General features: G+C 39.5%; 1 protein-coding gene across 1 annotated transcript in view; it reads left to right on the top strand.

The window, feature by feature from the left end:
* The window catches only part of jmy (junction mediating and regulatory protein, p53 cofactor), a 55,385-nt gene extending 31,748 nt beyond the window's left edge, over positions 1-23,637 (top strand). The window contains exons 4-11 of the mRNA XM_041810728.1: positions 8,930-9,080; positions 11,031-11,200; positions 11,609-11,774; positions 12,653-12,843; positions 12,989-13,063; positions 14,103-14,195; positions 16,167-16,692; positions 16,936-23,637. Of these exons, the coding sequence (XP_041666662.1) occupies positions 8,930-9,080; positions 11,031-11,200; positions 11,609-11,774; positions 12,653-12,843; positions 12,989-13,063; positions 14,103-14,195; positions 16,167-16,692; positions 16,936-17,246 (1,683 nt within the window). The 3' untranslated portion in view covers positions 17,247-23,637. The remainder of the gene's footprint in view (positions 1-8,929; positions 9,081-11,030; positions 11,201-11,608; positions 11,775-12,652; positions 12,844-12,988; positions 13,064-14,102; positions 14,196-16,166; positions 16,693-16,935) is intronic.
* The last annotated feature ends 312 nt before the right edge of the window (positions 23,638-23,949 follow it).

Genomic DNA, 23,949 nt, shown 5'->3' with positions numbered 1-23,949 from the left:
TGGGAGGGACGGAGGCGTGAGTGCACTGCGCCGCGCCGGACTGCGCCGTGCACGAAAATTGCAAAATGCCCTGGACACACCCCATTGGCACGGCATAGGCGCAGCGCAGGGCAGGTGCGCAGCGCCTGCGCCTGGTCTATGAAAATAGAGCCCAGTGACTTTAGGTGTTTAAAAAGCACTGGATGATGAAATGTTACCCAGAGACTTTTTTTTTCTGAAAGAGGAATACAGGGATCCAAAACATTTCTTAACATGAGGGATGTTCTGTGAGACAATGATGAGAAACTGACTTTTATCAGTAGTTAAGTGAAGAAAGTTATCACTCATCCAATCCTTAATGGCAGTCAAACAGTTGAGCAACAAAATAATTTCATCAGTTTTAGTGAGTTCAAAAGACATATACAGTTGAATGTAGAGTTGTTCTGATTCCGATACCAGTATCAGAAATATGTCCGATACTGTTTAAAATGTAGGTATGATATCGGCGAGTACACGAGTTTATGCGGCGATCAGCTACTGTTTGGTTTAACTTTATATTTTGCTTCTTTTAGCCATGCTAACTGTTAGCGCTATAACCAGAAATAAATTCTTCTTCGCTGCCGGAATGCACGCCATGCCCGGGTGACCGTTTTAGAGTAGCGAAGGAGAACCAAAGGACCCACTGCAGCAGCAAAGAATGGTGGCTGCGTGACAGATTTTTCCTCTGAATGTGATTATTAACTGTATTCCAGACAGGCGCTGTTGTACATGACAAGAAGTGACACAGTTTATCAAAAGTTAAATAACTTTAGAACCATAAATCGTTGCCTCTTACTTGTTTTTCCTCTTGAAGCTAGCCCTTGTGCCTTCCCATTGACGCTATTGATGCCTTTGAATCCCTCATGGCAGCATTTTCAGCGAGTCTGGAATGTGTGACTTTTGGGGACTTTAATTATTAGATCCACACCAGTAAACCCAATATCGAATGCTAACGCAAATGCTAACTGCCATATTTGTACTCTTTGTGAGGGTCTGTCAGCAAGTTACAGGCTGTTCTATAATCACGTCATGCTGCCTGAATAGAGCACAATATAAAGAGATAGAGAGCCTGTGATGCAGCCAACTGTTTTACTTTTATTTTAACATTTAGGAGTGAAACTCAATAATCAGGAAACATCTTTAGGGTCACAGAGATGTTGTACATTAGGATCCTATTAGTTGAATCAAATATAGGTCTAAAATAATTTGCTAGTCTGCACAGTTAGTCCAGAAAGTAGTATGGTATTGGTATTGGTATTGGATCAGTGCTCGGTATTGGCCGATACCCAACACCTTGGTATCGGAACATTCCTAGTTGAATGTCATCAGTGTACAAGTGGTATGACACTCCTTTGAATTTACTGATGACACCGCTCAGCTGAAGCATGTAAAGGGAAAATAAAATAGGCCCAAGACAGGTCCTTGGGGCACACCACAAGACAAGGCAGCACATTTGTAAACATACAGACCAACTGATACAGAAAACCTCCTCCTTGACAGGTAGCTGCAGAACCAGTCAGGGGCACCCCCATCCCACTGCCCGAGCGTATCAATTGAAATGTTATGGTCCATGGTATCAGACACAGAGCTCAGGTCAAGTAGAACCAAAACTGAGCATTTACCTGAATCTGTGGCTATCATAATGTCATTAGAAGCTCTGAGAAGAGCTGTCTTAGTTGAATGTTTTGGTTTGCTTACAGTACTCTTGCAAGGTGTAGTCTAGCTCTGCTCCCCTTCCCTCAAGCGTCATTTTATAAATCACATTGTATGTATTTTTATGATGAGAATGGATTGTATGAACTTCTGTTGGAAACTAAATTGCCCCTTGGGGACAGTAAAGTTTTCTCTCATCTTGTCTTACAGTGACTGATCATGTACATCTGTGTAGTCTATCATACCTGTCAAGTAAGTCACAGCAAAAATTCAGGGCTCTGTGATCGCCTAATTTGGCACAGTGACCATCGTAATAGACCGAAAAATTGTGTTGTCTGCTTTAGTGTTGAAACAAGACAACAGCTTGTTGTTTTATCTAGATTAGAATAAATCTGGATATAAAGTGGGTAAAATAGCTTCTTCTCAGACATGTATTTAATACATGTAAACACAAATAAATGCGTGAATTAAAAAATACCTCTTACACTAAGCATTGTACTTTTTTCAAATATCTTTCAAACAGGAAGAAATCTGGGGGCCCTGCTCATTCACGTGTAAGCTTACATTTAGTGCTTTTAATTTATCCTCCACACTAGAAGTTAACCATGGATACATTCATCCTTTCTAAATACAGACCATCTGCCTGATATCTAAGTCTGTGTCACCCACTAAAAGTCCTTTTAGCTGCTATTTTAACTGAATGAGATAATCCCGCTCTCGCCACGAGAACAGGCGTCACCACTATCTTCAGTGAGTTTGACATGTCTGTGTTTTGTCACCAGCAGCTGTTGTCCAGAGGTGTTAAAGGAGGTCAGTCACAGCGAGAACTCCCCCGCTGAATCCTGTCTGCTTTGAGTTTTACACAAGAGGACAAGTAAAGGAGAGAGGTGTCAGCTCACCTAAAACAAAGATGCTAAACTGGTGTAAATACATGGCCTGCAGAAATGGTGTTATTGTGTTATTGAGGAGGCAGGGATCAAGTCAGGAACTCTTTGACACAGGAAGGTGACAGGTGTGAGGATGGCAAGCTCAGGTAGAGAGCTGCCTTTAATGGTATGCAACTATACAACAGGGCAGCAGGCCGGGCACTTGTTTATGTTTTCTAGCATATTGCAAATAGTGTCCCCAACTAAAGCTGATTGGTCAGATTTTTCTAAAGTTGATGACTTGTCCCCGAGAAAGTGAAATATAAGTGCACCTCTATCACTTTGGCTTTGAAAATGTACAAATGAGTTGGAAATAACTGTTTAAAGTTATTGTTCATTCCTGTTTTCAGCATTTGAGCATATTGATATGCAGTTAGAAAAACTTGATTTATTGTGTTAGGGTGCAATCATTCTAGGGCTAGTTGCCCCCTATGGAGCTGAAGCTGCTCCAAGCCCAACCAGGCCTGAGCATGTGTACATTACCATGGTGTTATTTGACAAATGTAGTTCAAGAGAGTTGGCACAATAGAGAAAATACAGTCTACTTATTTTGAATCACATCTAACACTCCACCATTGTTTAAAATGCTTGTTGAGAAGAGCCTTCATATGTCACATGCACACTGCACTCATGTTTGTTCATGGTATGATACTGAAGCCCACCTCTTTCATCTTTGCCAGAGCCAAGGATCATGCTTCAGCGTAGCATCACTGCACTCACAGTGAACTTTGAGGCCTAATTGGCTCAGGCATGGTGCGGACTGCCTAGTGTGAGTCCGCCCTTAGTTCAAGTAAGACTGATCTTTTAAAATATATGTGAACATGCTAGTCTTATGACAGTTTTAATGGCCATTTTTGTTTCTCTAGCTTCATTTCTGGGGTGCCAGAAATTAAACCCTGAAGTCAGCATTTATTTCCCAAGGCTAACACAAAGGATGTGAGAGACAGTATGTTTTTCCAAACAAACAGAAAATATCTTTTCAGACTCTGTTTTTTTTTCAGTGCAGTTTATGTAGTTAAAACGATGGCATTACTCATGGCATTAGCTTCCCTGCCACTTTTTGCACTCTTTCTGTGAGATGCACAGCTACAAACAGTCCTGCTTCCTCTGACTGACACCGAAGACTAGCACTTCTTTATTTGAGGGGCGTGATGTCATTCAAATGTGTCGTCACACACTCAGAAGTGGACTCTGTCCGGTTATATATGAGAGGGGGGAAAACGACAAGGCGAGCGTGTGGTTTGACTCTCCCTGACTGAGGGTGAAATTAAATGTGTGCATTTAGATGATAAATAAAGAAGGAGACATTGGAGCTAAGGAAGAGGCTTGTTAGTATTTTCGGGATTTTTCGAATGAAAAGCAGCTCTGCAGTAACACATTTGCCTCGTGGAATACTAGCACAGAGTCTGTTAATGTTCTCACTGCCAGAATCTGAATGAAAGCAGCACACTACAATGACAGTTACTATTGGCATTCTCTCTCCAGTATTGCCACATTTGTATCTTACAATCTGCACAAAAATGCATATAGCTGCGTTGCCACTGCAACTGGTTGGAAATTGAAGATGCAGTTCGGGCTTGAGATAGGAGCTTTAAAATGTTCTAAATCTGATCTGATGCTAGATTTGATGTACTGATCTGTCTAGAAAGAGTTGTAAAGTAGTCACCTAGTATTTCCAGCTAAAAGCCTGCCACTGATAAATGTACCGTGTACAAGTAAAACATGAAACCCACAGCTGATGTAGGAGCATAGTGGGCTAATCTGAGCTATAAGAAACAAATAGTGGGATCTTTGTCTTGGCCTGCCAAATCCAATTCAACTGATAAAATCCTGAGCCTGCACAGCCCTTTGTTTCAAGAAGATTACAGAACATGCTCTGGAAAAACAAGGACCAACATAGAAAAACACTTTGGCTGCAGCGCGGATGCCTCTTCTTTGCATAAAACCTGTCAAACAGAGTGACAGCCTGGGCGGACTTTGATGCAGAGATGTTTGGCTTGAGTTTGAAGAGTCACGGAGGTCGGCTTGAACAATGCTAACAACAACAGATGTTTGAAATGTCACTGACAGTGTGACATGTCATTGCGTCTCTGCTGGGACAAACCTCTCTGCCATTTGTTTCTCTGTGGGTGTTAATAGTAAGATCCTGCTTCATCTATGCTTGTAGTTTTTAGCATCCTCTGTTTTCTTTCATTCCTCTTTTCTGTCAGACCTCTCCTCTCTGGTGTCTGACGTAATCCCTCCTCCCTCAATCGCTCGCAATTTCACCCCAAAAACCACTCCCTGTTCTCGTCTCTCACGTGCAGACACTGTAACACGCTCACTGTAACACACACTGTAACACACTCAGACAATACAGAGCTTTGACTGTGCTGTCGGGCGTAAATCAAGGCCTTTGAGGGTTGTTGGTAATTGCTATGCTCTTGTTTATTTTCAAGCACCTCCACACATCTGTTTCACATCCAGATATTAATAAGAGTGTGAGTGAACGCGGCCCTGCTCAGAGTTAACGTGTGTCTGTGTACATTTTGTTCCATGTGGTCTTACTGTGAGGAGGGGGGGGGGTCGGGGGGTTCAGACTCCACGTGGCAGAGCTTTTTCCCTGTTTCTCACTCTTTTCACATGCACTGACACGAGCCGGTGAACTGTGAAAATGGTTGATGTGTGAGTTTGTGGCATGTTTAAAAGCCTCAGTTTGTGTTCAGGTTTTTAATTGCTTTGTCAGGAAGAGGTTTTTATGTCTATTGTTCCTGCAGCTCAGTAGGACACTGGGTTAGTGTCACTCTAAACATAAACATGCACAGACATGTCTTTGGTCACAACTCACTATTAGCACCATCTGCTGTAAAAGGCTGGTATTACGGAGCAATGCACTGAAGGGTTTATTTACAGGGGAATTTAAAGACTTTGCACATTTTGCATGACAAAAAGATTGCATTTTATGGATTTAAAACAACAGGAAGTCAGTAATTGTAGTCCACAGTGACACACAACTCACTGAAGTTCCCTTAAAACCCTCTATATTTCTGCTTTTTGCATCATAATATTGAACCATTACTAAGTAATGAATCCAGCTGATCTGAACAAAGATGTTGCACTTCTTTAAGAGCTAGTGTTGTACTTTCATAGGATGTCCAAAGGAAATAAAGAACACTTAGTTTAACCTGGTGGTTCCCAAACAGAAACTGCTTAGATTAAAAAGTACTGCCTCTGTCTACATAATGCTAGAAAAGGTCAACTTATTGTGATTTTCTGACTAAATCTTTCTTTAAAATCTATGTAAACTAGTTAGCGTGACTGAAATCAAACTTAATCAACCTTCTCTGAGCCAGACTAAAACATTTTAAAAAATGTGGCTGTAGATCCATTTACTCCCGCATGAATACACCTCAGTAGGACTGGCCTAGACAAAGCATGCTCCACAGTCTTTTCACAGGACTTTGACCCAGAAGTTGAACTATATAAATGTTAAGTATAGCACAAGTCATGTTGTTGTCTTGTTTTGGATTTCACCATAGACTAGAGCAGTGGTTTTCAAACTCACTGTGCATGGATAATAGGAAGCTATAACAGAGCTATAACTGGAGCTCAGCTTTACTATACATCTGTGTTAATTTTGGCGGCTATTTTTAATTCTAGTCTTAGTTTTTGTCTGTAAATGAAATGCATTTTAGTTTTAGTCACATTTTAGTCATTTCTACCCTTTTTAGTTTAGTCTAGTTTTAGTCAACGAAAACTCAAAAATATTTTAGTCTAGTTTCAGTCAATAAAAAGTCCTCACATTTTAGTCTTTACTTTTAGTCCAAGCATTTAATTTCTTGCCTAAATCTGGTACCAAGTCATGGTACTGTGTTCTCTGCACCCTGCCAAACCTGGGGTCACTCCTTTCTACAGCTGAGAGGCTAAATGGCTACAGATGCATTGTTTTTGACAGACTTACCCACAGTGGAGAAATGTCACAAATTTTGAATGTCTGACAAAAACTACGTTACATTTTAGTCTAGTTTTAGTCATCTTCATGAAAACTAAACTTTTTTTTGTCAGTTTTAGTCATCACAGATCTATTTTTGTTAGTCTAGTTTTTGTCAAGGAAAAAAGGCTGTTGACGAACATTTTTAGTCATAGTTTTAGTCGATGAAATTAACACTGCTATACATGTAAGTGTACTGCATGTAAAATACTTGATACGGCATAGAATGGCAATATTCTGCATATCGATATATCGTATTGGATTTTCCACCAAGATTTTTCTTTCTGAAGTCTATGATACTGGATAAATAGCATCAGTTGCTTTTCTGTCCACTTGATGACACTGTGGCGCCCTTTGTCCAGTGAGGTCTGCAGAAGTGACAGTCATACAGCGGGAGAAAGTTAGTACAACCAACATGGCAGCACCAGGGAAAGGACATTAGAAATGTAAGCAGGGCATGAACAACATGAACATGACACATGAGGTTTGCAAGGAGTACTGCATGAAAATAAAATACTGCGGTAATACGATAAAAATTAAGGCAAGGCTAATGCTAAATCAGCTAAATAGTTAAAAAAGATTTAGATACTAATGTATGGTATCACAGTACTCTGTGTTTTGCAAAATGTTTAAAATCACAATAATATCGAAGGTATAAGTATCGTGATAATATTGTGGGACCAGTAGTTTTTCCCACCCCTACTATACAGTCACATTGATAGACTCCAAGCTCCTGTTTGGTTTTAGCTGGTTATACTAAAATAAGTGATATAATTGGCATGATATCAGTATCAGCAGATAAACAGCTGATATAAACATTTCTGCTGATATTTACAGCCCCTAATCCACCATATGTACCAGTAGTATAAATCAGTTGTTGGCCTTAGATATCTGCAAAACTTACACAAGTACTAACATGTATACACGTGGATGCCAAAGGTGCCACACACTCAAGGGAGGCAGACAAAAGCCTTCAACATTTTGAATGAAGCCTCTAATGTAAAACTGCTACTAGACTGAGTATGGTCCTCTCACAGCTTTGTTTGACTCTGCCTTTTTGCACAGGAGACACTTGGTGTTTTTTTTTTTTTTTACAATAAAAAGGTGTGTATATATTAGTATTTATATTGACAAAAATCAAATATGGTGCATCCCTATTTAAAAATGATTGCTAATGTGTATTTATGACCTATTAAAGCACAAGATACATTAAAGGACAGGTCAGGCAAAGTAATGAATAGCACCAGATGCACGTGGCTGAACATTTATATCCCCATAATTATAGGTTTACAATAATGGAAACATTTGTCTCTATAAAGAGAGCAATCAGAGCCTTTTAGTGTAACACTCCCACACTACCAACCTTCTCTTCAGTGCCTGACAGTCTTGCCAAAAATCCTCTTCTCTGCATCAGCAGCTTGGTTTACGAGATGCCAGCAACACAACAAACATCTGTTACTGACACTGGTTCATGCCACATTATTAGTGGATGGGTCCATGTCTGTCAACAGAGCTGGTATCTACTCATACGGGTGTTAAACCGATGCATCAATGCATTCCTAATGTGTCATAAAACACTACCTACTCATGGACAGGACAAGACCAGCAAAGATGTAAGAGCCCTCAGTTTGTCTACAGTAGGGATGAGTATTGAAAGCAGCACAAAAACATCCGGTTCCTTCCATAACAAATGAAATAGCAGATTTTGGTGCTTTGTTTGGATACCCTGATATGGCACTCAGACACTCTGAATGAAAGTGTGTCACGTTTGGGCCTGTTACACCTCTACTTATATCTTCTATTGACATCTTTTTAAGATATGTGATATTTTTATAAGACAGTTTTTATTGAACCACCCCTTAATAGCATACTGGAACTCTTTTAGGCACCTACCCTGTTTAAAAGTGTTGATTTAGCTCCAGTATCTGGAAAAAGCCAAACTATAATCATCCCTAGTCTACAAGGGAAACTAAATCTACTCTCTATAGACAAAATCTTAAAATATGTCAGGACTGAAATGATGCTGTTGTTATAATTTCTTCTCTCCTTGTGTTCACCTCAGTTGGCATTGGGTGCCAAACTTACAGAACAAAAGTGCTTCATGTTAAACCAACACCAACTTACAGAATCTGTTAAACATTATACTGTCTGTTTACTCTCACCAAAACTAAGGTTACATAACAGAAAATGCAGGACATGATAGTGATAATAGCAGTGACCAAATATATCATATCAACTTCTACTCCTAAAGATCACAGGTTCAGACAAACGTCTCCTCTGCACTGACTGAACTTTATCAGTGCTGCTGATGCAAACATTGAACATTTAACCTTCTTTAACGACCTCCTCTGACCTCCATCAGATCTCACTGGAGACGGAGCGCCTGGGTCCCCGCCGTGTTGACGGCCTGAGGAAAGAAGACGAGGAGTGGCAGAAGAAAGCTCACTCGGCCGTGCTCTCCATTCAGGACCTGACTGTCAAGTTCTTTGAAACGACAACTCGGGCTCAGAAAGGTAAACACTCTGAGGAGGTATTTCCTCTGATTTAAAGCTCTGTGGGTGTTTTTGCTTTGGCTGTGACCTTTGAATGTTTGAGTTGTGTGTTGTTTACTCCGTTACAAAGTGCAGCTAACACTTTACCTAGATATGATTGAAATCTAACATCTTTAACCTCCTATGTACCAGAGTCCCCCTTTCCTAGAAAAGTATTTTAATCCTCAGAAATCTCAGGAAATAAGTTAACTAATTTCTGCTCAGTCCAGGAACTAGTCTCACTTGTTGGTTTTTAAGTCAAAACTTTTAACCTGACAGTCCTTATATTAACAACCATACCCTTCATTAGTCCCTAAACTTAATAAATCATCAAAACTGTAGAAAATATCCAACTATGATTCCAAAAGCTAAGTTAATTTCTCTTATTGTCTTGCTTTGTTTGACATTTTGTCAAAACCTTGAAGTTGCTCAGTATAGAAAGATTCAGAGAATGAAAAATATTACACCACTGAATATTGCTCAAGAAATTTTTTTGTCTCATGAAGTAATCAGATTAGTTGCCATTTTGTCTCTAACAGTCATCTTCTGTACTTGTCCATCTATAATGAATTTATATTAGTCAGACCCCCTTCACTTTTTTCAGTTTTGTTATGTTGCAGCCTGATGCTACAGCGTTAGGAAGGAGATGACCAAGAACCTGATGGTCGCTCTCACTGAGCTCCAGAGACACTGTGTGGAGATGGCACAAAATTCCTGAAGGAAAACCATCACAGCAATCCTCCACTGATCTGGGCTTTATGGCAGAGTGACTAGAAGGAAGCCTCTTCACATGAAAACCTGCTTTTTTTTTTCTTTTTTTTTTTTTTTGCAAAGTCCAACCAGGTTTTCATGTGTTGTGCACTGAGAAGAGGCTTCCATCGAACCACTCTGCCATAAAGCCCAGATCAGTGGAGGGCTGCTGTGATGGTTGCCCTTCTGAAACTTTGTCTCATCTCCACACAGAAAAAAACAAGATAAAATGGCAGAGAATCATTGGCAGGGGCAAAAAGAATCACCAAAACACCAACACAATGGAGGCAAAAATAGCATTAATTACTCTGAGCACAATAATATGCTTTTAAGCTTTTGTTTTTGTTATATACGTCAACTTCATTTTCAAAAAGGGGTAAGTTGTTGTCTTGCCACGTTATTTCTGTATAAGGCAAAATTACCTAAGATAAAGTATTTGGAAAAAATACTCTCTGAGTATTAAAACAACCTTAAAAAGTCTTACATTTGGTATTTAGGTGTGTGCAGCAACACTTTAAAAAGAAACACCTTTTACTGGTGCCAAAAATCTGGGGCTAAAGATGCCTGCTCATAGCAGCAAATACTTTACTTTGGCTCAGATAACATACAGCGTTACTGACCTGGCTTCTTGATGGAGTACACCGTTATATTGCTGTGATTGGTTAGGTGCAGAGACAGTGACAGACTTGGCTGGAGCATCACCTTTTTATTACTAGCTGATTGGCCTATACTGTTATTTTATATTTGAGAGTGTCAGACATCTCTGTATTTGGTTGAACTGAAGTGAGAGGAAGCTCTCATAGTGCATTTGTTGTGGTCAGTTTTTGGAAAAGCCAATTTGTAAACCTCTTAGTGGGCTACTGAAAACCTGTTCATGAACTACAGGTAGTTTGCGAGTGACTTGTTGGAGACGCCTGATGAGAGCAATGAAAGCATGGTTCTACCTTTCATTGCTTTTGACTGGATAAAGACAGACATCTGTTCTTGAAAAGATAATAAAGAAGTGCCTTTGGGTATCATATTTACCCACGTATGTATTTATTACCATGCACATAGCTGTTTGCAGCTTTTGTTTTAAGTGTTTTCAGTGTTGAACCACAGAAAACTAGCTGTTCCTCAAAGTTTAGGCAAATAAATAATTAACCAACCATTCACTGACAGTCTTGTAAATGTGTGTTGCAGCTTTGTATGAGCGGATGCGAGCAGACCAGAGGAAGTTTGGAAAGTCGGCGTGGACGGCAGCGGTGGAGCGTATGGAACGGCTGCAGTACGCCGTGTCCAAAGAAACACTACAGCTGATGAGAGCAAAGGAAATCTGCCTGGAGCAGAGGAAACACGGCCTGAAGGAGGAGGTAAAGTGATATCATGATACACTTATTTATCACTGATACAGATGGAAAAAAAGAAACAGACCCTACAGTGAGGAACCATAATGACAACAGACAAGCTGAGAGAGGAGGGGAAAAAAACGAGATAATGGTCGTGTTTGAAAAATGAGCTCATGGCTCAAACATCCTGTAATGGAGGGAATAACATCCTGGTGAACAAGAGGGAAGATGACTCACTGGGAATGACTGTTGGGGTCAAACGCTCCCTTTACATGAGCAAATACAAAAAAACATGCGGTATTTAGAGAAAACAGGAACACTGCTTCAGATTAAATCCCCAACGGGTCCTCTAATGTTACAAACACAATCAGGAAAAACAAGAATCTCCATGGTCGGCAGTAGGAGAGTGATGGGATTGTTTGTGTGTTTTAGATGCAGAGCCTGCAGGGTGGGGAGGACGCCATGCTGCGCCTGGACCAGCTGGAGGCGCTGTACTACGAGTTGCAGCTGCAGCTGTATGACATCCAGGCGGAGGTGCTGCGCTGTGAAGAGCTGCTGCTCACCGCTCAGCTTCAGAGTCTCCGCAGGCAGATGACTGGTGAGATACAGGGTTTTATGATGCGGTCTGTGTGAAGAAGACAAACGTGGCTTTTATTTTGATCCTGGTATAAGTCGATGATAAGTACTGAGATCTTAAAGTACATTTATCTTTTAGGTAGTCTAACACAGGGGTTTCCAAACTTTTCAGCCTGTGACCCCCAAAATAACAGCACCAGAGACTGGGGACCCCCACTGTTCCTGGAGGTGGTTAAAGTGTACAATGTTACACAAACAACCATGAACAAATTTACATTTTAAGCGTTTTTTGTCACGTTACTTTCATTTAAGCACTAATCTCAATGTATAGCTATAGCTAGTTTTATGCTAAATAAGCTCATTTTAAGTTTTTTGAAATAATGGATAAAATATACAACTTTAGATAATTATATATGTCTTAGTTTTTTGGTAACCACTTGTCCACAACAGTTGTTCTCAGGTAGGGTTGCAGCGGGACCCACCATAACCTCTCAACAACAAATCAAGACTGAAATTTCTTAGATTTTTTTAAATATAACCTCAAATTTTTAATGAAAAATTGAGAAGTTTATACTTGAGCTGGAACAAAAGATATGCTGGAACTAATAGATGGAGACATATCCTTCAAAATAAAAGCACATCATAGACTTTTGCATCATACTTTTAACAGGATCACATTTATAATCCACTGAAAACAGCTTTGTGACCTACCGGTTGAGTACCAAGGGTCTAGTACATTTTGAAATTTTAACAAGACATTGCTGAAAAATGTGTTTTTCAACTATCAAATCAGCTACTGGGTGCAAATTTGCCTTGAGATGTTGGGTTAGAACACTATTTTCAGTGTTGAATCAGTTCCAGCAGCACTGTTAGCTGTTAACTTGTCTGATTTTTGTCCAGAGCGACAGGATGAAGTTGTGTACTACGATGCCTTTGAGAGTCCTGATGCCATGAAGGGTGACGAAGACCCCGCTACCCCTCCTTCCCCTCTCAGAGATGAAGAACTCTGTATCCTGCAGCAGAGGACGCGGCAGCTGGAGGCCAGAAGAGGACGCATCACTGCCAAGAAAGTCTACCTCAAAAACAAGAAGGTACGCACTGACTATTATCCAAGAGATGTCTCTAAAGAGACTTCAGTGCAGCATAAACAGTTAGTTTGAGCTTTTCTAATGTGTTTTTTTAAAGGGTAAGCAGTTAGTTAGGACCTTTTTTAAAAGTGCTTTTTGTGTCCTATAGGAAATCTGTATTGTAAATCACAACCAGAAGTTACAACAGAGACAAGGTGAAGGTGATTCCCCAAAGTCACTGCAGGTAAGAATAAACACTGGCAAATCCTGGCAGTTTCTCTGAATGACGCAATTTATATCAACATTTTTACACTAGAATTTCCTTCATAGTTATTTGATATTTAAGTTTTTCAAAGCTCAGGATTGTTGAAATAAGAGATGAGAGAAAAACTTGACCAAAATATTTTAGCTGTACAGGAAGTCTGCAGGGTCTTTAAAAGTCTCAAAAGTTGCTAGATCAATTTAGCAAAAATTGAGGCTTTTCAAAGATATTGATCAGTCTAGAATGCAAGCCAATAAGGTCTTAAATTCTGAGCTGTTAAGAGGGGTTGAAGGATAGTTTTCCTGCTTTCGTTTTTACATTTCATTTTAAGCACCACTGAGATTCTGCTAGAACTCCACCAGGCATTAGTCTGCAGGCTTGCTATGTTCTGACCCTTTCTAGCTATGAGTGCATCCTCAAAGCTCCTCTGTGTCTCTATCTAGGGACACATTATTTGCAAGCAAATAATAGGAAAATGCGAATTTCAGAGAGGTGATTGAAGGTGAATTTGTTGAAACTGAGGCCGGGGCTGACACTTTTTCACATTTTACACAATTTTGCAAATTAAAAGCAGCTCAGGTTTTCTTTTACCTTGTGTAACTCTAGCACAGAGACCTGCCAGAATCACAGAAAGCTTTATTTGCCTCCTACATTAACAAATACTTTCTGCATTTTCTTTACTGTTGTCACATATTTATCTTACAATATGCACAATAAAATACACATACCTGTATTGCCAGTGTAACAGTTTAGAAGTTGAAGATGCATTCATAGAGAGATGTTAAAAAGGTCTTAAAAGTATTGAATCTGATGTCAGATTTTCCATATCAAAATTTCAGTTTTATTCAGTGATTTCCTGAGAAGTTGAATGGTTTTGCCCTTGTAATCCAACCTTCACTAGAGTCCACTTTGGAGAAGTCAGAGGATCTTTGTTTTAGAGCCAGATGTTAGTAAAAAGATCAGCTTTAAACCCAAAAATACTTGCTACTACATGGGATCTCGCTTGTTCTCTTCTTTATAGGTCGAAGAGACTGAGGAAGATGAAGCAAAAAGAAATGCCAGAGTGAGTCAGGAGAGGCAGAGGACTCTGGACAGACTTCGTAGCCTCAAACAGGTATCACATCACACTTTACAATACTTCCTAGAGCAGAGTTTCCTGTGGAAGAGATGTTTATAAAACAAATATGGACAAATTATGATGGGATTTCAGCAGCTACTTCAAAATGATTTAGCAGATTCATTTCACATTTACATCAACCGTTCCATGCTGAAATAAACTTCTAGTCAAAATGAGAAGCTGAAGTAGAGTTTATAATGTAACTGTAATGTAGCATGGAAAAGATATCCCTGTTTTCAACAAAATATCAGTGCTGAAAACCATGAATTCCATGAATACATTTTTACCCAGGCCAATCCAATGGCTTCTGTTTACCTGGAAACGTTGTACTGACCATAGCACCTGTTTTAAAGTAGTCCGTCAGTCATGTTATATTATTTTAAGCATAACTGGTGTAACAAATTGCTGTTTAACAGTGATGGTTGGTCAATAGAGGGCTCCAGAGCGCCGCTATACCACTCTCCACAAGGGAAATGTTAGTGTTTCGGTTCACTGAGAAAATGTAACATATTTATTTGAAATCTACATAAATTGAAAATAAGAAAGTATGATTTTGGTAGAAAGTAAAATGTGTAATGTGCAAAATAAGTCTAGATCAGTGTTACTCAACCCTGCTAAACCAAAGAGCCAAATGATTGAAGAAACCCTTCGCAAGAGCCACAATCCAAGTGGTGAAAAGTGGCAAAAAATGGGTTAAAGTAGCAATAAAAATAAGTTAAAGGTCATCAAAAAGTGGCAAAAATGGGGAGAAGTGACAAAAAATGAGTTACAGAAGGCAAAAATGGCCAAAAAGTGGTAAAACATAGCAAAAATAAGTGAAGATGACTTAAAATGGGCAAAAAGTTGGGAAAAATGGCCAATAAGCAGCCAAAAGTGGGGGAAAAAGTTGCATTTAATAACAAAAGGCAGCTTAACTGGGCAAAAAAGTACAAAGGGGTAAAAGGATAAAAGAGCCAAAAACTGGTGTAAAGGGGAAAAAATGGATAAAAGTGGCAAAATGGGCAAAAAGATGCAAAAGAAGTGACAGAAGTGGGCTTAAGGCAGTATAAATGGAAAAATGGGCAAAAATTGCAAAAAGGGCAGTGGAAATGTATAGACAGAAATAGAGGTAGAAAATTAAAGCCAACTAAATAAGCTTGGGAAACAAGCTTATTAATTTGACTTGTAATGGATCATTTCTGAGGTCGAAGTTTCCCTTTTTTAAGGTTTTCTGGGGGAATAGTATTGCAAATTAAGACGGAAAAGAGCCTCAAATCATCACTCAAGAGCCACATGTTGAGTACCAGTGGTGTAGATCAAAAACATTCTGTGTGCTCAAAGTTGGTCACACGTTTTCTGCTCAGGCATTCCCAGCCCTTCATTGACTCTCGTTACAAGTTTAACATGTGCATCTGCTCCTCTTCAACACAAGAGATAGGAGCTCTAAATGTGCCTGAGGGTGCTTTACAAACCACCTGCCAAAAGGGAGCAGCAGAGGAGTATTTCCCATGAATTAAGACATGAAGAGCTAGTCATGATCAGGATCAGATCATGGACCAGAGCAGTTGATAGTTTCCACACAGTTTGGAGAGAATCTGCTCATTAAGTATGAGTGCAAATGGTAATTTTAAGGGCATTTCCTCCTATGTGTTTGCATGAAGATAACAAATTTAGATGATCCAGCAGCAAGAAATTGCAACCCCCTTGGAGAATCATGCATCTGCAGCCCCTGATGTTCAGCCTGTATACATAACAAAGACATACTGGTCACATGACCTTCCTACTCAGTCCCTTGCAGCATTTTTTCTAAACAGTACCTGCTGGGTTTATGTTTTTGCTAGTAAAGGACTGGCTGAGAAATATAAGTATAAACGCGAAACATTCACCTTAGAAGTTAACAATTACATCTCAGCTTATAAATTTTCCAAGTTTTGTGCAAGTTTAAAAACTATTTGTTGACTCACGTTCCTCATTGACTCCCTTTCTCAGCGTTATCCCGGTCAGATGACCCTGAAGTCCAGCCGGCTGCGTCTGACTCAGCCCCACAGCCGGAGAAGAGGCGGTCAGCAGCCCAGCACCCAGACGACCAGCGTCCAGACCGACACCATCTCCGACCTCCCAGAACTCTCTGCTCCTCCTCCCCCAGACGCCTGCGCCTGTGAAGGCGTTTCTTTACCCACTGTTCCTCTCCAAAGTCTGGACTCCTCACCACCCTTCCTCTCCCTGCCTCCACTCTCATCACCTCCATCTATTCTGTCACTGGGTCCTCCCCCTCCTCCTCCTCCCCCTCCACCACCTCCCCCGCCTCCTCCACCCCCTTCTTTAGAGGACAAGCAGCTGCCGGGTGAGGAGAAACCCTCGGAGAGCCCGGTGAGGCTCCATCCTCGGGAGTCTGAACCTTCGTCTCTGCCTTTAGCCCCTTTTTCTCCTCGATTCTTCGACAGCAGTCAGCTGCTGACGGCGAGGAAGAAGCTGAGGAAGACGGCCTCACTGGACTCTTCACAGTGGAGGAGAGGTGAGACAGGAAATCCGAGTTTGAAGTTAGTCATGATATCAAGATACTCTGTGCTTTTCATTTGAAGTGGCAGGTACTTAAAGTAGGCACTTAAATCTGTTGTAATCCTGCTGGTTAGGTATTGGAGATGTAAGAACTGGTGCCAGATTTTGGTGCTTATCTCTAACTGTTAATGCATTAGTATCTCAAGCTAACAATGCTACTGTGCTACTGCTGACTGTCATTTCCACTGTCTATCTGCAGCGAGTTCCCCGATGGACGAGGTCCTGGCCTCTCTCAAACGAGGAAGTTTCCACCTGAGAAAAGCCGAGCTCCGAGTCCTAGCCCCAGACCCGGACGACGACAGCAACAACATCCTGGCTCAGATCCGTCAGGGCGTCCGGCTGAGGAAGGTACGGACCCGACCGGAGCAGCAGCGTCACGCCAAGACCTTCCCTCACTCTGCCGACGCTCTGACCCGCAGCATCCACGAAGCTCTTAGGAGAATCAAAGAGGCTTCACCCGAGTCCGAGTCTGAAGATGAAGGCCTCCCCTGCACTGACTGGGAAAACTAGTGTGGAAGTTTTTTTTAAATGCTCATCTTTTCCGGATACGTGGAGCCAAAATGAAGCGAAAATGAAGGCTCAGACAGGTGGAATCACCTGAACACAAACCTTTGATTTTTTTATATCTGAATACAGCCAGAAGTATGTTTTTGAAATACTTCTGCATGTTTGTAAAGATGGACCACTAATCTTTTTTTATGTCGTTGCTGTGGCATTCTTGGCGAGGATACAACCTCTAACCTCTCATTATGTCGGTCTACACGTCGAAGTCGTACTGTAGCTTGCTGTGATGGGTTTGTTTTAGGATGTGAGTGTTTTAGTGTTACGTCTCTCTCGCTTACAATGACAGAGAATCTTCACTGATCATTTATGTGTGCTGTACACTTCTACATTCAGCTGTGTTACAAATATGTGTACTCTGGGTTTCAATGAATCCAAGCATGTAGGACAGGACAACTCGCATTTCCGTCAATGAAAAGTTCAACATTCTGGGTAAATTCAGCTGCTGGATATAGCTTCAGATTGGGCACCAAAAAAAAAAAAACAAGAGGGTCAGCAAATCAGCCATGCATTTTTAAGCATTTTTACTGTTAGACTACAGATAAACACAGAGGAATAATAACATTAAGAGTGAAACATGATGGAGGAATGAGTTTTAAAGAAAGAATTTTAAAGTTAACGCAATTTCTCATCTGTTTTAGAAGTTTTTATTCATCTGTAGCCTCCAGAGATGTGATATTTAATAGGAAGACCTGAGTTTAAGATACTGTGTTAAGACCCTTCAGAACCCAATTTCAGCACTTTGAGCTAAAAATCACTGATATTCTCTTAGCTATATTTTAATTAAATCTATAAATGACTCTAGTGGGCGATTTGTGGGAACTGCCACCTCTTGGTGGCCGCCATAACTACGGTGGCAACTCAATTTCTGTGGTTTCCTGCTGACTGTGACAGCAGGGTGGATAGTGGCATTAAAAACATCAGACAGCTGTTAAAGTTTCCTCAAACGTATTTTTAGATTTTACATGTTAGATGTGGTTTACAACGGGGCAGTGCTAGTCTTCCATTGTTTTTCAGGTGAAAGTCCTCATCACTGAGCTGAACATCATCATTCAGTGGTTCAGTCATATCTTACTGTATCCTGGCCTCCAATTTCCACATAAAACAGCTGCACCACAGTCCAGATCATACTGCGGAGCGAATCACCCCCTCTTTTGAATCGGAGCAGTTCCACTGTCTCATCCTGCAGCATGAGCAAAAGGTCATTAGAAGGTCAGTGGGTCAAAGAGCTACTATGGTGCCATTGGCATGGAAAAATTAACTTCTGAAGTAAAGAGCCACAGAATTTTACACTTCCTTTGTACCAAAAATTAACATTTTAACTTCATAATGTATTCACCCTTGGTGAAGTATTAAAATCATGAAATCATGTTGAATTGAATGGCAAATTAATCCCAACAAGGCAAAATAACCCACTGTTTAAGTAATATTCCTGTGTGAACTTGCAGTTCCCTGCTATCTCTGCCCTCTTGTCTCATGCTGATCAGAGTTGTGCATCACTCTAGACATGCTTCCAGTGTTTAAGTTCGCTTACCTTTGTTTGGAGCAAAACCGTGATGCTACAGAGCGCGGTGCAGCTCGTGTATATGGAAATAACTGGTGACACAGCCTCTGAATATCTTTATCCCTATTTTCTTGATCAAAATAGTGCTAAACAACGCTATGCTACAAGAGTTAGCAGTTAGCAGTTGTTTTTATTGGATTAAAGAGCTTTGAGGCAGCAACGCATAAGTCATTAAGAACAACTACACTCACTGCTAGTGCCATGACAGTTTAGACCAGTGGTTCGCAACTGGTCTTCTCCTAAAGGAGAATTGAAACCCCAATTTTGGGGATTTTTTTGGTCAATCAGATGTATTTAATAAAAATAGTAGAGCTTGGGCCTAAGACAGTACAAAAGGTGTAACAAAACAATGAAACAGGACAAAACATACATGTTTTAGAGAGTCTCGTACACAATTTGGTGCTTTTTTTCCTCCAGGCAAACATCCACGACCCACTGAAAAGGGCGTCGCGGCCCACTTTTGGCTCTGACACACCACTTGAGAAACACTGGTTTAGACAGTATTTAAGCAGGATTGCAGGCTTTAACTTATCAAAAAATGTTAGTAATTAGTTTTACAACTCTGAATTTTGGTGCAGATAACAAAAGTATACACATTTAACTTCTTGTCTTAAGCCAACTAATCGCACAGATCCCCTAGTTAGTAGAATAAAATTAAGTACAAGATGATTTCATGGTTTACCTGTTAAAGGAGAAACTGACATGTACTAATCGCTCAGAGAGGTTACATTAATGATATTACTATTGCTTTATTTCTGAAGATTGTCCCAGTCCTGTGTGCTGTTAGGAGATCTGTAAAAAGTGATCTTCATGATCGAAAGGCTTCCGAATCGTAAACTTCTGTGTTTTTCCCAAAGTTAAAGTTAGTCACAAACATTAGAGCAGCTGGGAACTCTATAGGTTTCTGCTGATGTATTTTACATTGTTGACTAGAGTAAAGTTATATAGAAAGTAAGAAAAATGTTCACTTCTTTAAGCCAGCTGTCATTTATTCTTGTAAATCTTCAAGTGAGATGCTACCGCAGTTATGGCGACCTGTTAACTTCTGTGTGTTTCCTGGATTCATCCACACACAGGCATAATAACTATATTTTAGCTTCAGTAAAACTTAGTATCTTAAATATACTAAATATAGTGTCCAAGAGTTTAAAGGAAATAAAGGTGCACGTTTTAAACATAATACTTTATCTGTAGATCACCCAATAGCATGGGAATGTAATTCCAAATATGAAGAGTTTAATTCACCTAAAAGGAGTAAAAAGCCATTTATACTTAAACTGTAATGACCTACAAGTCAGGAAATGCTGACTAAGTTAAAAAACATGATGTAACTCACAAAGATGCAGTTATGAGAGTTTATTTATGGGAGGATATGATCCAAATAAAGTATTTACCCACAGCCAAACAGGCTTTAAGATGAGCTCAGCACAGCCGGGCTGGAAATATAAAACAAACGTCTGTATTTGCTCCGTCACAGCTGTTCAATCTCTGAGACAGGATCCCTCTGAACTTTAATTTTTAAAACTAAAAGAGTCACAGCATATATGATGGCACTAAAGCAACTATTTCCAAAGAATTACTAAGAAAACTGTTTTAAAAATCACTGGAAACAGCTGTAGTTTTGAGATCCGCGGTCATAACAAACACAAGCTTTCTAGTAACGGCACCATTTTGACCACGTCAGTATTTGAGCCTAATATTTACTCACATATGTACTGTTTATTTATGAGCACATTACAGATAAGCCATTACTTGAACCGAGTTTTGTTGTGATTGGCTGATTGTGCTTTGACTTTTTAGATGGAAATGAATGGATGAGTTAGTATAAAGTTATTGGGGGAGTCCATCTTATTTATGTTGACCCCAGCTGTGGTTTTCTTCCATTTTTTTACCTGATCTAAACTACAGATAGCATACAACTATAGCGGTAATAGAAAATGCAACAGCAGCATAATGTTTCCTGGCAGATGATACAAATCTTTTTAATGGAGCTCCTCTCTTTAGGAGCTGGGACTTTTCAGCAAGAATTTTATCTGCAACTTTGAGTCATTTAAAGCAGAAAAATCAGTTTATTTTCTGTTTTTGTCATTCCCAGAATGATGGTTTACTTAATGTAGTTTTATATCAAAGTTGATTGAATGTTTGGTACTGGGGCTTTTAGTATTACAAGCAACACATTCAAAAACATCTGTTGGGTCTTAATCAACTGGGGAAACAAAATGCATATTAATTTATCATAAAAGCAGTTAGAGCATATTAATGTGGTTTTAAGATGACTCACCTATTTTAAGAAAAAAATACATGCACAACAAACCCAGATTATTTGAAGCCCGTCTGCAGACAGTTGAAGTCTGAGGCATCAGCGCCCTCTGCTGGTTACTGACAAAGCCTCCTGCTCTGAAACTGACAACATTCAGATCATATAGTGATGTTTGTATTTATTTTTTATGTTTATTTCATTAATCTAAGGGAGTCCTCTCTCTTTCCACTGCCTTGGTTTTGTTTTTCCTTACTTATTGGAGTCGTTTGAGTTTGTTGTGTGCGTGTGTGATTTTATACCAGTCTTTCATTATGTTTTAACTGTGTCAAACCTGAAAACTCACACTGACCCCTCTGTTTTTAACAAGTCATGCACTGATGGCTGAAGTTAAAGGAATAGTTTGACATTTTTGGAAGGTTTTTATTTGCTTTACCTCTGAGAGTATGATGAGAAGATGCATACAAGTTTCTAGAACTATCACCCGGCGATTGCATGCCTCTGTGAGGTCTGCAATTGTCTGACAGTAAAGGTACAATGTTGGGCCAAAAAGACAGGCAGGGCTGGTTTCTGTGGTGGTATGATTCATAGACATATTTTAAGCAAGACATGCACTTAAGGTTCAGTAACCCTGACATTAGATAGACAAGTGACATTTGTAAAAAGTGTAAATCTTTGAGCTATCCCATCCAAAGCAAGGGACAAATGTAAGGAAATAACTTTGACCTTTGACTTTCAAAGTCATACCAGATTATCATCGAGTCAGAGTGGATAGTTCTGCAAATTTTGGAAAAGATATGTCTAAAGGTTCTCGAGATATCACATCAACAAAATAAGTCTCCCTTGTTTATGGTATCTATGCTAAGCTAAGCTACCAAACTGCTCACTGTAGCACTGTACAGAATAGACATGACTTATCCGTCCTTGTGTTTTACACCTTCCAAAGGGGCATATTATTTTCTTACTTAATGAAAAAAAAAAAAAAACACAGTACAAGGTCAGATTTTGGAGCCGGACCATCAGTTTCCTTGTTTTTAGTATATATACAATATATGCTAAGCTAACAAAGCTAACTGTAGCATCAAATTTTAAAAAATAGATGTGAAGTATCCATCTTGTCATCTTACGCTAAGCTTGTGGTTGCAAATACTACTACAGAAGCATGGGGGCATAATAAAAAATATCTGTGGTGGCATTCGTCCCTTGTGTATGCTAATGTATGCTACCAAACTGCTAGCTGTAGCATCATTCAGAATAGACATGTGGCAATCATTTTGTCTTGATCTCCGCAAAAGTGCATACAATTCTCATACTAAATAAAAAAGTATTTTAGGGTAAGATTTTGAAGCTACACCAGCAGTTTCTCTCTTGTTTTTTTTTTTTTTAAATTCATGCTAAGCTAAGTTAAGCTAACAAAGCTAGCAGTAGCATTGCATTTTATAAAACAGATGTAAGGTATCAATCTTATCTTCCTACTTAAAGCAAAATGTTAGAAATAGTTATACTCTGGAGTAGAAGCATTAATAAAAAAGATTTATGCTGCCACTTTCTCCCTTGTCTATGCTAAGCTATGCTACCAAACTGCTAATTGTAGCGTCATACAGAATAGACATGTGGTACCAGCCTCTTGTCTTATTCTCTGCAAATGTACAATTTTCTGGCTTAATTTGAAAAAGTGTTTAAAGGTTAGACTCCTTGAAACCAGACCAGCAGTTGTTTCTAGTTTTTATGCTAAGCTAAGCCGAGCTAAGCTAACACTGCTAGCTGTAGCATTATATTGACAGTGTGGTCATGTGATGTATCAATCTTCTCATCTTACTCTCACCTAAAGGATGCAAATACTTCCCAAAGTGTAAGACTTGTCCTGAAATCATGGAGTTACAGCTGTTATTGAAACATGTTGCTAAGTTTAAAAATATCTAGATTCTGAACATCTTGCATGCAGTTTGACAACATCTTCGCTCGGACTTTCATCACGAGATCATATTTGATGTGAAACATGTTTTTAGAGCTTGTAAAGTGTAAATCTTGGCAGCAGATGTTAAAGTCAGTGGCAGTAACTCCTTCAATCTGCTTTTTTGGTTCTATTTTTGGGTTCAAGATACCGTTGTGCTGTTTTCTAACCTTTTTCTTTAACTTGTAGAATCTGAACTGTGTAGATTTCCTCTCACCGTTAACAAGACCAACTCTAACCTTTTATGACCTTATGCATGTGACTGGTTTTAGGACGAACCCATCACAACGTAAGTGCAATAATTGAGAAGAAAAAGTCATTTTATGAATTATTTTACTGTAATGAAATTGTAAATCATGAAAAATATATCCGCATGCCTAAATGTATTGAAGTATTTATTGAAACTTCATATTTTAAATGATTTTTAAAGCGTACAAATGTAAATGTACTTTTTAAGATTTTTTTTTTTTTTTTGGCTTTTTGTTTCCTATCATGACATTCCTCTTGGCTTTCTATATCCCTATGATAAATATATTTTACCCTTTCAGAAATAAAATTACGCACCAATTTGTTTTCGAATGCTCCTTGTTATTTAAAGACTTCTTCTATCACATTAAAGCCTAAATTAAGTTTTTTGAGCATTAGTCTCAGGGGACAGTTGGCCATATTGGAGTTCCCTCCACACCTGAAAAAACTTAAGACATCCCTTAAATATGCTGGAACTTCCATGCTTTTTTCATAAAGTGCACAGTTTGACAGAATATGAGAGCTCATCTGCTACAAGGAAAGAAGGAATATTTGCAAACTTTAAAAAAGACATTGGATATTTGCATGATGTGTAGAGTAAAACATCTTGGCTGAAAAAAAAACACATTTC

This window comes from Cheilinus undulatus, linkage group 17 (genome assembly GCF_018320785.1).
Source record: "Cheilinus undulatus linkage group 17, ASM1832078v1, whole genome shotgun sequence".
NCBI classification, from domain to species: Eukaryota; Metazoa; Chordata; class Actinopteri; order Labriformes; family Labridae; genus Cheilinus; species Cheilinus undulatus.
This window is presented reverse-complemented; position numbering and strand designations above follow the sequence as displayed.